The sequence below is a fragment of the Pleurodeles waltl genome, chromosome 6 (genome assembly GCF_031143425.1).
Source record: "Pleurodeles waltl isolate 20211129_DDA chromosome 6, aPleWal1.hap1.20221129, whole genome shotgun sequence".
NCBI lineage: Eukaryota > Metazoa > Chordata > Amphibia > Caudata > Salamandridae > Pleurodeles > Pleurodeles waltl.
The window spans coordinates 1,000,723,354-1,000,741,148 of record NC_090445.1 but is presented as its reverse complement, the minus strand read 5'-3'; the positions used below and the strand labels follow the sequence as shown (position 1 = coordinate 1,000,741,148).

The 17,795-nt window shown below is 39.7% G+C and overlaps 1 protein-coding gene across 2 annotated transcripts in view; it reads right to left on the bottom strand.

Annotated features, from left to right (window-relative positions):
• PTEN (phosphatase and tensin homolog) overlaps window positions 1-17,795 on the bottom strand; it is a 303,421-nt gene that overhangs the window by 204,878 nt on the left and 80,748 nt on the right. For both annotated transcript variants that reach the window (XM_069239896.1, XM_069239897.1), the window contains exons 2-3: window positions 5,033-5,117; window positions 1,686-1,730 (exon numbers count right to left, since the gene is read on the bottom strand). In XM_069239896.1, the coding sequence (XP_069095997.1) occupies window positions 1,686-1,730; window positions 5,033-5,117 (130 nt within the window). The remainder of the gene's footprint in view (window positions 1-1,685; window positions 1,731-5,032; window positions 5,118-17,795) is intronic.

The following is a 17,795-nucleotide window of genomic DNA, read 5'->3' as shown; positions in this document are numbered from 1 at the left end:
GCGGTGGAAGGTATTTTGTTCCAACATTTGGCCACATTCTGTGAAAATAAATCTTCAGGCAAATTCAGAGAGTTGCATATTGTGGCCAATTTGGGGAAATGTATAGAGCAGCTTGTTCAAGGGGATTATCCCAGTTAACTGGTTCTCTCATCTATATCTTCAAGCTCTGTGCCTGTGGATCCCCAACCCCTCCCCACTGGTGGCCACATTTTAACATTCATACCTCCAGAGTCACTCTGCGCCAAGCACTTAGTCCTTCTGACCAAAACGGGTTTTTGGGGTGAAAGTAAAGATTTACTAACTGAATAACTAATGCTATGTGGGGATACATGCGTTATTCAAGTCATGGTTAACTCTGCAAGAATATATCATTACACTGTAGGCCCACCTTTGGAATTCTTGAAAATTAAACAGAACAAAAATTCATACATATTGAATTATCAAAGATTAATAAGTAAACAGTAATGTCCCAGTCTTCTGAGCTTGCGTGTGCTATTAGGACTGCTTCTAAGATGTAACTTCTATAACAGTCAGTTTTATCCAAGAGATGAAAAGCTGAGTGCCACTCAGCTTACGGGAGATGACGACACAAACCTAATGAGTAAGCGCTTGAGAAGAAAGGAATGTTTTTACTAATAAAAAGGATAACCTCTTACAGATAGTTTCCAGTGATGCAAACTTGACGATGTCCTCACATATGCCAAAGAAAAGCAAAATAAGTGATTTCATTAGTTGCTTTTATTGTGTAAGCAAGACAGTGACTTGTTTTGCTTCTGATACTATTCACTGGATAACATTTTCTAACAACTTAGATAAAGTTACATGGTCTTAGCTTCTGTTCTCTTCTTCCAATAAATGATAGTTTTACCCTTCAATATTACCTTTTAAGCTTTTTCGTTTACAGCTTACATTTCACCAAATATTTTCCCTGTGTAGCGAGTCACGTCACGGAAATTTTCTGGGGTAGCGGGATTGCTTTGAATCCTGCAAAGGGGAACTGATCCGGGTAGGAGAAAAGAAATGGACAGAGACTACTGCGGCTACCAGTCTGAGGAACAATCCAGACGTGAGCACCAGTAAGGCACAATTAAAGATAACTGTGCTGGATGCCTTTCCTCCCAAGGACTTCAAAGAACTCCAAACTGTCCATATATAACTGAATGGACACACCACCCAAGGACCAAGAAGGGTGTTGCACTGAACACTATGCAAATGCTTGGGCAATGGAATTTCAGGAAAGGGTGTAAGGGAATCCAAGAAAGTATTACAAATGCAGATCATTAGCAATGGTTCATCACTCAGAGGCGAGGGTAGGTATTGATGAGTCTCTGCATAGTCCCATTTGCTGTTGGACGAATTTGTCATCCGACGATAGGACTAAATCTTGCCAATGTACCAGGTGGGGTGGGTGGGTGTGGAGATCAACTGCTAAAACAGTACTCTGCCTAATTTAAACATACAACCAAACTAACTTACGCGCACACAACATCTAGATCGTGCAAGCAAACTAAGCAGATGTTCATTAGAAACAGTCTTCAAAAGAGAAACTAGATAAATGTGTAAATGGATTGCTGATATTTTGGATTAGGATACAGTACAAATGTTACAATACAACTTTTACCACCTCAAAGCAGAAGTAAATATCACATTTTCTCCTTAAAGATATTCACAGAAAAAATACTTACAAATTGTAGATCTTGTAGTAGTTTTTATGTTTTTGATCCAAAAACCTCAAAAAGGATAAACAAAAGGGTTATGATTATATTAAATACACCTTCATAAATTTTCCAGTTTTCAACAAGGAAGACATGTATTCAGATATTTTAGTGGTTTCAAAAGCAAAGGAAAAATATGTTCCTCTGTGCACTGCTCCAAACACCAATGACACTTCCGTTCTTGCAAATCTCTCAAATCACGATCACGCTCTCACAGTCCTAGTAAAGCTCCCAGCTCCAACCTTGCGCTCAGCCTCACTGGTCATATTCTTCAATTTACCCCAAGATGCTTGACACAGACTAAGAAGGAAAAATCAGGTAATTAGTGCTATGCGTTAGGAAAGTTTCACTGAAGTACACCAAGAAAGATTTACGTAAAGTAGCCTTCACTCATGAGTGCTGTTATAACGCAGAAATGTCTTTTGTGCTTCGCACTGTGTGATCCTGTACTTGAAATCACAAAGATCCATTATTATGATCATACAGTCTGACCTGACAGGTCAGCTGTCACCAGACCTTATGTAATAAACAGAAAAAACTGAGGTTGTGTGCCTTCAATAAAATATAGAGTGAATCGGGCAGAAGTTGTTTATGAAGCGAAGCTAACTATCTGATATAATTTATTATGAAATGTTACAGCAATGGAGTAGGCATGCCTTACTTATTGCAATGACAATATGCAACAGGCTCCTGGGTGAAATTTGACAATCTAGAAAGCAGTGCTACCTAGATAAAAAAAGGAGGCTACATACAAAACAACGATTTATCAGGAAATGGTTTCTGAGAAAGGGGACACTAATCTGTTGGTATCTGCTCATTAACGTTCCCAGAAAGTAATAACATTTGCTAATGGCCACGTTAATCATCCGCAGCCATCCCCATATTTGCATGCCCATGTAATACTAACGTGCTGAAGTTCTGTCACCTCTAAAGCACTTGGCCTGATTTCCAAGCCTGGGACCACAAAACCAGGATTCTCAATGAAGCTAGCTTATCTTCTCAAATACGTTACTGGATCTCTTTTCAAGGTTATTTATTATTCTTCCCATGAGAAACGGAAGCAATATTGAGTATGGCTATCTAAAGTTGTGTTTTCTTTCACACGTATGCGAATTCAACAGTGTGTGAGGAAAGTGTACAAAAGTTTGAGAAATTTGGAAAGGGATTACAATTAAATGCTTAATTGCTTGGTGGGGTGAAGCTCTGTCACACTGAGAAGCGATATCTATTTTTGCTGAATAAACAGATTTTATGCTCCAAGTGATTGTGAAAGAAAAATCTCTCCAAAATTAATTATGTTCACTGGACCAGAGCTAGTCAAGACAGCAAACGGTTATAACGCCACAGCAGAACAGGAAATGAAACAGGTGACTAAGGCTATAAGCCATTATTTACCTCTTCTCTCAGAAAACACATTTGTGGAGATGGCCATTGAAAGACAAAGCAGATTTTTTTTTAATGTTCACAGCGATCCACTTTAAATCCTAAAACTAATGTTTACAGCAGGAGTTATCTAGGAGCCCATTGGGCCACTGTGTCACACCGAATCGCTCCTGGAGATCCCCTTCAATGAATGTAAAGGACACACTCATGCAAGGTGCTACCACTTGTTCTTATTCAAGTCAAAGGTACCTTTGTTGTCAATCTTAAGATTCATATATAAACCTCATGCAATGTGATACTGTGATACCAATTAAACCATTGCAAAAGAGAATAAAGTTTTTTGTATGCAATAAATCAAATGTATGTAAAATGTAAATGAACATTTTAATATATTTTGTCACTACGTAACAAGTTATAAGCATTCTGTAAAAACAAATGCAATTATATCACAATAGTGAAGAGGCTGAAGGCTGCTACATTTAGGTGATAATTTGGTATAGTATGGGTATAATAATTCTTCCCAGATTCAATGAAACCGTTACTTACGAATGACCTCAGTTTAAACAAATGCTGCCATTAAAAATTATAAACCGCTTTTCCATTTCATTAACAACCATTTTCTATATCATTAAAAAGAGCCACGAGGTGATTGGCATTTGTGTCTTAAATTTATCCTGATGTTAATGTTGTCCCTTTACGTAGATGTAGTTAAACATATAATCTGCTTGTGATTTCCAATATTGACAAAATTATCTAACATCCAAAAAGGCAAGCTTTCCCGGTAGAAGATGCCCAGAAGATTCTTATGAGCACTTCTGCTGTACAAGGACCGTTTGAAGGTTTGCACTTCTCTTGTTATGTGTTCTTCAAAAATCTGGACCATTCTCAATTTGATAATCATTCAATTAAGTTTCTCACTCAAAGTTAATGGAGAGCTTTGGCATACAATTAAGCAGATATAAATGGAAACTGGGTGGCTTTAAATACCGCAGAAATAAGATGAAAGGCGAGTCAAACCTGTGCAGGACTTGTACTACAGAAGTGTAAGACTGTTGGTTGAACAAGCTGCAGATATAACACCTTCCACTAAACAAACGCTGGCAATTCCAATGGGTCCGGCTTTTAAGGAATGTTTAATGCTAATGTGAAGAATTACACGTAAATAGCTAGAGAGTGAATATGTATTTTATGGGGAAGCAAAGAACTGTAAAATAATATTGGTGTAGGCTGAAACTCAGGAGACAGTTGCACTGTCAAGACCGATCAAAACAATCCATGTAGGTTAATGGCTGCCCTCCTCCCATCTGTGCTGTTGCCAGAGAAAAAGATTATCTAAGATACTTTAAAAGCATTACAATGTCTTGTGTGTGCCCCTTAAAGTTGAAGCTCAGCCAAATGGATAAATAAAATGAAGACCACAGATGTGTTGAGGGCAAGTACATTTTTGTTGAAGTACACAACGTATGCCCAATCAAAACATACACTCCTGGCTCACAATTTTTGGGTGGGGCCAAAGGCCCTCGTCTGGTGAGTCTCACATAATTGACTGGCAAAAGCTGTGTTGTCAATCCAGACTATAAAAACTGTCCGCATACGAAAAGCACTGGATTCGTACTCAGACTGGTGAAAAAGGAACATGTGTTGTGTATTCAAAGTTCATCGTACTGAAAGACAACAATGAGGGACGTGCAGCCCAGTATAGTGTCCAGTCTATTTAACCACCAGTGGAGGAGATTCAGGAATAGGTAGGAGAAGGTTTTCAATTGCCCCTCTTAATAAAAAATAAAAAAAAAACAGAGATTAGTACATTAAAACCATACACAAGCATACAGACATATAGGCTGTTCAGTATAAAATATATGTAATACAACTATCACACAATACACTCATCCTGTAGATTCTGAAAACAAATTATTCATCAACAAAAACCTTACCTTACAACATCATCAATGTTGTTTCTGTAAACACCTTCAAGACGGTCTGCTGGAAATCCCATGGCAATAATGTTTGGATAAATATCTGTACATATTATATTAAGGAACTATTTTGAAAGTCTTGGGGGAAAAAAAGTGCTCAGCAAAATGTATTTAGGAAACAGTATCTCAGCCAACAGTAAATTATTAAAACATTACACCAAAAACAACAATTTTAAAAACCTTCAGAATTCAAATCCCAAGTTGATGAATAAAAATCATAGCTGGCATTCTTAAGATTGAAACTACACAATACAGGAAGATCAGAATAAGATAATTGTTTTGGGGGTGGGGAAGGAATCAAAACAAAAACCAAGCATCGGCAACGCACACAGCGCTAGCTTCTAAAGTGTCTTGTGTCCCATTGAGAGTTTTAGACACTAATTAAGTCATACATGCACACTGTCACTCTCGCTTGCACTCATAAATCCATGAAATTCATCGACAAACTCATTCTTGCAGTCTCCCCTTACACAACTGGAATAGACCACACACAAACTAAATATTGTGCCTTTGAGTAAGGCCCTATGGCAGCACTGCCACACTTGGAAGGTCAAACAGGAGTATTCTCTTAGACGGGCATTCCACGACTCAGACTGGCATAAGTTCTGGAATACCTCCACAAGATACCCAGAAATATCTGCTTTAAACGTATACAGTTCTATATCCTGCATAAGGACTACTTAATCCCCCTTCACCACCCCACCCCCAACGTCTCCATCGCATCTACCTGTGAATTGCAGATAATTAGATCACACTCTGCCAGCAGGTTACATTTGCTCTGGGCCTGCAGATCGTTACAACTTTATTGGTAATACCAGAAATTGCGGGGGCCACAGGTCGGGAACAGTTCACATCACCACAACACTAGATATTTACACTTACGGAGCAAATCTTCTATATCCCGTTTGTCACAAGAGAAAGCAGTTTAAAAACCTGTGTAGACTACGGCAATCCGAGAGATTCCTTGTATCAAAAAAAAAAAAAACGTATCAGTAGACTTTACTACGGAATAACAGCATTCCATCATGAAATGCATACATTTTTATATAATTTTCACAATAAGTAGGTCCGGCCTATTGCCTTTACCATAACATTTTATGATAAACAGGTCAGATATCTAGCCATGATCACTGACTTGCTGCTATAACAACTCATTCCTGCTGTACTTATAAGCTTGGCTACATACCAAAAAGTGCAATATATGCACTCTTTAATGAAGCCGCACAATTTCGAACTAATCAAACACTGAACTCAGGGAATCAACATGTGGGTGGAGGCAAAGTCTTTCAGTAGTACTCTGAAATCTCTTTTGTTGATCACATTTATGCATCTAGATCAGTGTAGCTCTGGGTACCCCGTACTGATCTGTGCTGCTCACACAGGAAAAAAAAAAAAAAAAAATACACCATAAATTATCTACTTATCTACGACACTTTAACAGCATTACTATTTGTGCTCATGAAAGATCAAGTCCCTTGTCACTTTATTTAGCCACATACCTGATCCAGGAGCAGCATGGCTGCCAAATGTTGATGTCTCAGTAAACCACAATCTCAGCTATGTGGAGGGAAACACGTTTTTATGTGGAAACACCCAACTTCTGACAATCAAAGCACATACTTCCGGTACATCTACATAAGAGAAGAACAAAAACCTGTGCTCTATATTACTCATGAAAGCTCTTTTTGGGTTTATCACCTAAGGTAAAGCAACAGCTGTACTTTCAAGCCAGACCTATATGAATATATCACTGGTCCTTGAAGACTCAATGACAAAATAATGAAAAAAAATACGATAGAAAATAATGCCTCAAGTTGTGCCACCAGGCACATTAATGTGGCAGAGGAAATGTCTTCTTCCAGAGGAACTGAAAACTTCCAATCCCTTCAATATCCGATTAGCTCTCCTGCAGTGCGTTTAATATATGCACCTAGACCGCATAGTTATACCATGAAGCCCAAATGAGCTTAATGATCCTCAAATAGGTACATCATGAATAGCAAGTCTAAATGTTAGGGGCTGAATATACAGCATACCACATGAGATGGTGGTTCCTTAAACAAAAAAACTAAAAAATAGGTATCTGGAAAGTTTAATTTTTACAACACCATATTGGTCTATTATGATAATATTTAGACACACTGGCACTTGTAGTGAAACTACAGCCACTTTTAGAAGTGACCACTCCTCAATTAAGAAAATCAAGCTCTTACTGTACAGGCTCCCGATTGATTTTTAAGCTGAAGCTGGGGTGCTTATTCTGCAACTCTGCTTAACATCTATTCCTGAGGCACTTGGACTTCATACCAAAGTGGCACAAATAATAGAATCTCAGATTTATTTTTCTATATGCACAGATGTTTTAATGCAGCAGCAAACAGTCTGCTTTGTTAACTTGCAATTCAGGAATCCGCATTCATCAGTGCTACGTGAATGTTGGTCATAGCATCAAATTTCCAATTCGAATAATACCAAATACCTATACCACCCAAAGCTGGCAATTACAAACAAGAGTATGCCAATTCTATTTCCTCCCTAAAATGGTGTCCTAAATGCTTTGATGCAAATCCTATTTTAGGATTCTTTTGAGTCAAAAACACAATGCTACACAAGTAATATGAAGACAACATTTGCTGTACCCAGTTTCTCCAAAGCCTTTTTGTCAGGACTAATCATTTAAAGCAATCAGCACCATTACATTAATATACAAAACACCAAAGTTCTAACTCAGCTAATGGATCAATAAAGATCCTTGGTCTATCCTAAGGCGGCTACTACTACCTACCTACCATTGCAAAGAAGGCCCTATAATTGAGGAGGGACAACTGACGACACATCCAGAGGGAAAACCAAAGTTGCTAGTGTACACAGAAGAACTGTTTCTTAGTAAGACTGTCTAATTTTGGATAGCAAGATGAACATTTAAGTTAAAAGACATTATTGGGAGTCGGTGGGGTCAAGTCACGGGCACCTGTTTTGGAATGGCTAGAAAATAGTATTTTTTTGCCAGTTTAAAGGCTCAATATGAACATTTTAGACTGCAGTATTTCCCCCCTCTATCTTTAACGTCTGATTAACGATGCAGTTTGTGAATAATTAGTGGTGCGCCTTATCTAAATGTTATTCCATTCCAATGTTAATTTGATTGATTTTGGGTATGGCTGGAGATACTTGTTTTTAATTTGTATTTCAAAATGTAAAAAGTTTTCTTTTTTTGTTATATATAGGAAATGGAGAGGAATGAGCAAAGAATTGTTTACATTTATTTTTGCTTCTTCTTGTTAATCGTGACTGTACATTTTCATTGTACCCCGTATGTAACTGGGCTGAAAAGCTGAATAAATTATTTAAAAAAAATAAACACATAATACAGATCAGCTAACTTGTGTAGTCACAAATTATGTCTGAGTAAAACGCCTCAATTGATGTTGAGAATAGGAAAAAAATAGAACATCAAGAATCTGATCACACCTAGTCTCCCAAAACATGCAAATCATAAATGCCTTCATTAGAACACTCAAGAGTAACCAACTTATTTAAACAAGCTATAATAACCCTTTAACGTAATAAACTGTAGACCCTTCGGAGACAAACTACAGAGCCATCTTGAACTTCCCCCTTCATTCGCAAAATCCTAGGTGAAGTCACAAGACAGCTTCAAGACTACAGTAAGTCCAACAACCAACATGACAGTCAAAAAGCTTCAGATCCAGAACGGGTTTTGAAACTTGAAAATCAAGGATGCTCACTTGTCCTCCTTCAATGCAGACCAATTCAAAATTCTTACTGTTCCTGACCTATTAGCATCATCCGACACAGTGGATCACAAGTCCCTACTTAAAGGATATACTAGGAACCGTATAAATCTTAACAGCACTTTAGTGGCTTAACTCACTCCTCTCAGGACAATGCAAGTATATCAAAACGGGTTTATTCTAGTCCACCACAAAACCCATTAGGTGTGGAATTCCCAAAGGAGAACCCCACTGCCTGTTATTGTTAACATGCACATGACAATCTTGCCACATATCTCAATATACCAAGTTCAATTCCAAATGTATGCACTCAAATTAACATCCGTCTATGTGACCTCTCAAATCAAATTATGAGCATGCCTGAAACACATCTACCATTGGATGAAGGACAGCATCATACACCTAAAAAGGTTCAAAAAAATAAAATCCTGATAACCTTCAAAATCAAATCTAAGAGACTCCCATTCGGATGGCCAAAGGAACTAGGTGACATCAATCAGTAAGAATCTTTGGTATCTGGTTTGATAAAGACCTTTCCATTAAACGCCAGACCACAGAAATAGACAAAATGAACAACCACCACCTCTTGAAGATGAGAAAGATGTCCCCATCTTCCCCAACACAGACACCAGATTGAACTTAACAGAGCACTGATCCTATCTCAGCTCAATTACTTCAACACAGTCTCTATAGGTGCATGTAAAAAGGACTAACAAAAGTTTCAAAGGGTGCAAAATCAGCCAGACAGAATTGCTCTCAATGTAAAGAAACCAGAGCACATCAGATGAACTATAAGAGGAACCAACGGCTCCTGGAGGCACTACGGCTCGAATCAAACTCCTATGTTTGCCTTCAAACAGACCTGAAATACCTACAAAACCTCACTTCGACCTACAAATCTAGAAAAGGCCCTACGAGTGAAGGAAAGCAAACATGAGCGTCCAACACAGTTTGACCAGGAAAACCCACAAAGAGACACAGAAGGAACTCTAGGCGTGTGCCTGTTGAACTTGCTAAGTCCAGACCTAAGAACGCCTTATGAACCTGATATGTCAAGAGAAATCTCAAAAACAGCCTCTTCAAAAAGGCCAATCCCACCGAGAACTAGGAACAACCACAATCTCTAGTTGGGACAGCAGAGCGCCTTTTATCCTCTTTCCCCTGGAGAGGAGATATGAAAGATCTATTAATAAATACTGGGGATTTCAGTCACATTGCTCCAGCTGACACTACATGAAGACCACCAGACTATTAAAGTTCTAGGACCGCAAAATATTGTCTTTTCACAAGATTGACATTACAAATCTGTACAATAATAAATACAATCTTCATGCTTTTTTTTTTTCATTTGCCATGGAAGGCCAAGGCTAACACTGAAGAGCTTACTCGGAGCAGATCGTAACCAAAAAAACAACAATTTAAGTGCCAAACAAATTTGAAATGGACACAAAATCAGGCTCAACTTTGCACAATAACCACAGGAAAAGAAAACTGAACTGAACTTTTCAAACACTATTGTTTAGTTAGGATTGGGCGGTTTGCCCAGTCATCTAACCTTTACTAAATGACAGTAGTGCAATAAAAGAAAATAATGCAACTTTCACCAGAGACAAAGAATGTAATGCTTGTATCATGCTCTCTCTACTTGTTGCTCCTTACAACAAATGTGATTGTCTTTATCGGGTTATCTGGAATGAGGCTACCTTTGTGTTTCTTTTCAATCTTTGCCTACTGTAACCCACTTCCCAACTCAGTCATTTATTTTAGCTTGTCTACAGCACTACATAAAGGAACCAGTAATATGAAATAGGTTTTGCCCAGACTCCCGAGGAGTCTAGCAAAATAGTCATCAGGGTGGTACTCCCAAACTTTTTATGGGAATGGTACCCTACAACGCCGTATTTCAGGTGAAAAAGTATCAATATGCTAATCTCCAATTCCGTATAATTTTAATAAACATTTTATTTCTGAAAACATCTAATATTTCAGATTTGTTGTAAATTAAAAATCCAGATTTGAGTTTCCTAGACTTGGAATGAACTGTTTTGAACTTAAACATTTCTTAACTCCACTGTTGTTTTTAATCGATTAAATTATTTAAAAAATAAAATAAAATTCCATAATTCTAAACTAGTAGTAAGGAACTTATCTACTGCATTTAGTATCCCTCTATTTTAATCATAATGTTTGCATCAGTATGGTAAACAAGGCCAAGGGTTATACCACCAGTACAACAAATACACGTGCACCCAGCACACCCAAACAGTACAGATACGCACTAAACACAATTTAACAGCAACACAGCATTCTACCGAACACATCTGACAGAAGTCGATACATTAGCAGAGGTGATTGTTGGATCAAAACGAGGTCCATCAACACTGTACACATTTTCACCACAAAATATTAGACAGAACACATAATTCACAGGTATGCCAATTGTTAAAATGTATGTCATGGTGCCCACTATAGAAGTGGCACAACTGCATAAATGTGGGCTATTACTCACCCTAATGCATTTGAGCAAAAACGCTGCCCTACTGTTTTGTTTGTACAGTACTTCACCACCAAACCCTTTGTTCATATAAATTAAACATTATTGGATTGCATAGACCTACATACAAACTGCTAGTCAAGGGTGTTAAAATCCCCAAAACAGCATCTTCTATGTGAGAAGAAACGACAAAAACAGGTAACAACAATTTCATTAATAAAATCATACACCGATGTAAAACATTTGTGCTTAATGCAAACTTCCATAGTTCAAAAATTGAAACAAAAAGGACAAAAAAGCTGGGGTTAAAAAACAAAGCAAAGTGTAGGGATGCGGAGTTTAACAGTATTTACAAATGTACGTTTAAAAGAGTCTGCACTTAATCCTATTGCAATAATTCAGTTAGTGAACTACTACTGAAACTGGGAGAGTCCTAAAGAACCAGTTGGGCTAAGCAGCAATGTGCACAATCATCCTTTTGTTCTGTAGCTTATAATTAACAATGCAGGGTAATCACTATGCCTTTACCGAGGTCATAAATCTCCACACCAGGATTGAACAATGTTTATTATATATTATCTTAATCTTGGTACAATCCCCCCACCTCCTTCCACGAACAGCTTCTCAATGTTCATGCAGTTAAGGCTAATGGGCAGTCCGGAGTTCAACAATGACTGGCTAGTGCCACGCCTGCTCGAAGTCTACTGGACCAGTGGTTCTTAACCCTTTAACTTCTGTGGACCCCCATTAATCATTACTGGAACCCACAGCAACCTCTCTCCCAATCCCCCACTGAATCATTATTGGAATCTAGGGACACCCTACTGAGTCATTACTGGAAGCCGGGAACCCCAGCCTAAACATTGTTAATTATCTGAATGGCAAAACCATCCACACAAAAAAAAAAACACACAGAACAAATATACCTAAAAAAAAAATATATATATATATATATATATATATATATATATATATATTTTATTTTTTTAATAGGAAGGTTGGAGCTTTTTTAAGTTCAATTGAAGCCACACATCGTCCATACTATAATCTGTTTGATGAACCTATCCTGCTCTCACAAATAAATCTGAGGATGCTAAACTAATTTTTAGCATCCAAATCCAAATTATTTGACATTTGCAGTACATTTTAATTTTGTGAATTGTACATTTAGCCACTTTAATTATATACATGTTATTGATCTGTTAATATTTAATTTTCTAAGCAGTCACAGACCCCCTGAGGAGGCATCGCGGAGGGATCTGTGGTCTGGGTACCCACGCTAAAGATTGGGAACCAGAGTATTCAACAGTACACACAACAACTCTATGTAGCAAACTATGAAATACTGCAAACACACTTCCCTTCTGACCACAATGAATGTGCTGCAACCGACTCACGATTCGCACCCAATTCCATGACTTAATGCCCTCTTTTGTTCAAGGGTAGAAGGCCCTCGTTTCAGATAATTTATTTCTATGCGGTGGGCTTTGAACAAACTCATTTGTAAACATCAAAGTCTAATCACTCGGGAGCACTATCCAAGCTGCAGCATTTCACATCCCCTGTCTGCACCAACCCAATAACACACAGTGGGGCTATGAGAACCAACCCAACCCACTTTGCCTCTTCCCCACCCACTTCCAACATATACACACACCTCTATGCGATTAAGAGTTTTTACACTAGTGTTGGAAATGGCCCTTTTTGCAGGGTTATCCCCAAACCTTTTGCCTTCTTCCTCCTATTTTTTAGGCCTGTTTTTGCTGGTTTATTGTCTCTGTGCACTTCAGTGCTAAAGTGCAAGTGCTCCCTATAGAAATTGTACTGTTGATTGGTTTATCCATGATTGCCATATTTGATTTACTAGTAAAGTGAATTAGAGGTGCCCAGGGTCTGCACCGTGACCTGTGGACACCGCACGTCGCACCGCCCCACTTCACACCACAGCCCTGGTCTCACCACTGCCGATGGACGCCGTCACCGAGCTGCTGCCTGCACCGTGACCTGTGGGCACCGCACGTCGCATCGTCCCACTTGGCCCTGATGCCATCCACGTCAGCACACCTGACTTCATCAGCCTGGAGTTCGATCTGCAACGCGTGTAACCTCAAGGGCCAGACGACTCCTGCACAAGACTCCGGAACAGACACCGCAACATCAGTGATGCCGTTCTACGGAGCTCACCGCGAGGATCACGACGCCCTGCAAATCCAAGGTACTGCCGCAGCCAGCCTGAGCTGTTGGTTTTGTTGATCACCACGCCGTGATAGCCCCAGGTGGAGCTATCAACTTCAAGGAACCGTAGTTTTGAGTACATCTTGCAGAATTCATATTTTTCTTACTGTATGTTGGATTTTTATCGTATTTGGTCTTGTTTTATATACATAAATATTGGCTATTTTTTCTAAAACTGGTGTGGTGGCCTTTTGTAGTGTTTTCACTTATTACTGTGTGTTATATGCAAATGCTTTACACATTACTTCTGAGATAAGCCTGACTGCTCGTGCCAAGCTACCAAGGGGGCGAGCAGGGGTTATTCTGAGTGGGTAGCTCCCTTATCCTGACTAGAGTGAGGGTCCCTACTTGGACAGGGTGCAAAGCGACTGCCAACTAGAAACCCCATTTCTAGCATAAATGTTCGACTATAAGGAGTGCCTATGAGTACTGTAGTTAAGAGTTGTATTCCAACTCTTTAGATTAAAGGTCAAACTATCAAACTCTTTACCTCATCATAAAACATGAGAATAGAATATTTGTTTGAGCTAGGTGGACAAAAGTAAGGATCACAAAAATTGATACATGCTGTAAGATTAGCAAATTAGTCTCTCGTACCCGTGAAGATGAAAATAAAAACATTGTCAGCATCAATGGCAGCACTTCACGTTGTCAAAAGGAATCAACACGTTATCAATGCACAAGCCAAATAAGTAGTTACAAACTTATTTCATACACAGCGCAGAAACCTCAGATTCTCATCTCCCATTGAATTCTAGAAACCAGAAATAGAAGGCACCAAATCTGAACTGCAAGGTCATACAAATGACAGGCAATCTAAGTGCACACACCAGTTATTTTAGGATAACTTAACACAATAGATCAGCATGTACATGTTAATGTTCTTTAACTTATGCTTGGACAAAAATGCTAACAAGGTTTCGCTTAGGAACATTTTCACACGCAGAAACTACCCTCCAAAGTTGCCTTGTAGAACTCCACCCCCCCCCCCCCCCCCAAAAAAGGAATTTAAACAAATCGGTGGCTGCATTACAGACTCCTATGTACACTGTTGTATTTCAGACTGGGGAGCTGATAGTGGCACTTGATGTAATATGGATAGTGGCAGCATACACACAGTGCTATAAAGAAAGTGTATTCCCTCATTCGCATAGCAACGTGGCACCATGTAAATGAGGGAAACACTGTGTGTCTGCGCCGTATTCTGGAATACAGGTGCAGATACAATTAAAAAAAATTCTAGCTATCGCGTCAAGAATTTTTCAATTCTATTAAGGACACAGAGGCGAGGATTACGCTTCTCTTTCCATGCCTTTAATTTTTTAGCAGCCAATAAGAAAACAAAACAGAAATGCCACATCCTTAGACACCATTTCAAATGACAACCATAGAGCCTAGCCCTATATAAGTACATAATGAACAGAATTCCTCCTCTTTCTTTTATTTGCGAGAGTCCAAAACAGTAAAAGTCTCAAAAACAATCCTAAACAGGAGAAGAAAACTGCAAACCACACAGGACCAACGCTCCACCAAAAGTCCAATCGACAAAGGGACCATACAACAGCTCCAAAGCGGAGAACTCCGATGACAAGGAAACACCAACTTCTGCGGGATCTGGAATCACTTGTCTTCAATGCGTGGAAGCAAACAAATAAAATCGAGCCATAAACACTGGACTATAGCCAATTATTTTACATTTTATTTCAAAGGGACGGGTAAGAAAAAAGGAAACAGCATGAATATAAGATATTTCAATAACATGCTTAATAAAACATATAAACCATTTTTCCAAGGGAGGGATAATCCTCGCCTCCGTGTTCTTCACAGAACTGAAAAATTATTGACGAGATAGCTAGAAATGTTTTTATTCTAGGTCAGGATAGGAGGCTTGGATTATGCTAGTTCAAAGCTGGTCTAGAACAAAAGTAGCAATATCTAGAATAGGTTTGTGGTAAAAAGCCTTAAAGGTAGTTTCAAAAGACCAGTCAGCCACTATTAAAATGTCCTCAAGACGAGAGCCCAAAGAGAATGCCTTAGAGGCCATGGCACCTCTCGCCGAGTGGGCCCCAAACTGAGCGATATCAATGCCCGCCTCACTCATAAGCCATTGCATCCATCTAGCCAAAGTGGCCGAAGATACTGGGCAAAATGGCTTTAGCAAAGAAATTAATAGTTGCTCACCCATATCTGAGCGAACCTGAGCAGTACTTACCTCATAAGCCTTCAAACATTGCACAACACACAATTTGGAATCATCAGGGAAACTAAGATAAAAAACAGAGCTAGTATTACATTTTGTATGGCGAGAAATATTAAAGGAGACTCCCTCAGAAGAAAAAAACTCTGCCTGAAAGGTCTAAAGCGCTAACATCATAAACACGTTTGCAGGACACCAAACACAACAACATAGTAAGTTTAGCAGACAACTGCTTCCTGGACAGGTACTTGTTGGCTGGCCAAGATTCCAAAAAACATAATACAATATTAACATCACAAAGGGAAGAATAACGTGATTGAGGGGGATTAGAAAAACGAATCCCTCGAAGAAGCTTACACACAATCGGCAGCTTGCCAATAGGCTTTCCCTCTATAAGAAAATGACCTGCTGAAATGGCTGATCTATAACTTAACCGATCTGTAAGCCATAACTGAAGCAGCCAACTGAGATAAAAAATGGAGTATCAAAGAACAATCAGAGGAGAATGGAACAACACTTTGTTCACAGCACCAAGAACGCCAGCGTTTCCAAGCGGATGCAGAACGCTTGTGTGTGCTAGGAGCCCAGGACCTTGCGATGAAATGGAGATTTGCGCAAAAGGCCTGAGAGAGACCAGCGGCAAGAGTTCTAAGCAACTGATATGAAGATCCAACTCCTCCTTCAACCAACAACCCCCGGTGACTACAGAGCCGCAGCGAGCTCCCCAGCCCTAGCAGCGGGCATCGGGTTCTATCACGATCTCCAGAAACAAGCCAAAGATCGTTCTGCCTTTCCAGGCCTCCATATGATTGAGCCACCAACGGATCTCGGTCTTGGCTTCGGGTGAGAGGGGAAACAGGGCAGCATAGCTGAGGCCCTTCTGAAGATGAGGGATCTTCAGACGCTGAAGGGCCCGATAATGAAGAGGACCCTGAAAATAGCTTGAATGAATGAGGAAAGGAGGCCCACCATCCATGCAAGGCACCTCAAAGATACCATCTGTTTGGACAATAATTTCATCAATTCTTTCTTTATGTTCCAAACTTTGGAGGGGGGGTATGGGGGGAGGATCAATTGAGATAAATGTCTACCTGAAAACCCAGAAACTCTATCTTCTGGGAGGGAACCAGGATGGAATTCTGAGTGTTGAGGACAAAGCCCAAATCTTGAAGGAGGGAGGTCGCTCACACTAAATGGGTCGTCAGAAGGAGAGGGCACTGAGCCAGGAGGATAATGTAGTCGAGATAAATGATCAGACAAACTCCTTTGGCCCGAAGGAATTCCGCTACTGGTCGCATCATTTTTGTGAAAGCCCAAGGGGCTGACGACAGACCACAGGGGAGGGCCTTGTATTCGTAACAACAGCCTTGCCAAAGGAACTGCAGGAATCTTCGATGGGGGGAAAAAAAAATAGGAATAGTCAAATAAGCATCCGTTAAATCTATGCTGACCATCCAATCTTTTTCTCTTAAGATGTACCTTAATAAATGAATGCCCTCCATCTTGAAGTGGCGATAAACGATCCAGCCAATGAAATCTTTTAGATTCAAGACCAGACAGAAACCGCCGCCTTTCTTTTCCACCAGAAAAAAATCAGACAGAGAAACCATAAGGATGAGGAGAGGAGGCCACTATGGCTCCTTTGGATAGAAGCGCTGAGACTTCCAGAGATTAACTCCTGATAATGTAGGGAAAAAACATTTACGGGGGAAGAACCACCTGAACAGGCAAGTTGTAAAATTCCAGCCTGAATCCCTGAATGGCCTCCAGAACCCAGAGGTCCTGCGTGATCTTTTGCCAATTGTGAACAAACAAAGCTGACCTGCCTCCCAGAATTACCTCTGAACATGAATTAATTCTCATCTGTAGTACCGGGCTCCTGATAGGTGGAGTAAGATCCCTTAGATCTTCCTTTCCTGATTCGATTACGACCCCCACGTGACCTGGTGGGGTAGAAGGTGGAGGCAGAATCCCGATGACCTCCGCTGGGATGTTGGTAGGAACCTTGCTGCTGGCCTTCATAATAATTACAGCCGAAGA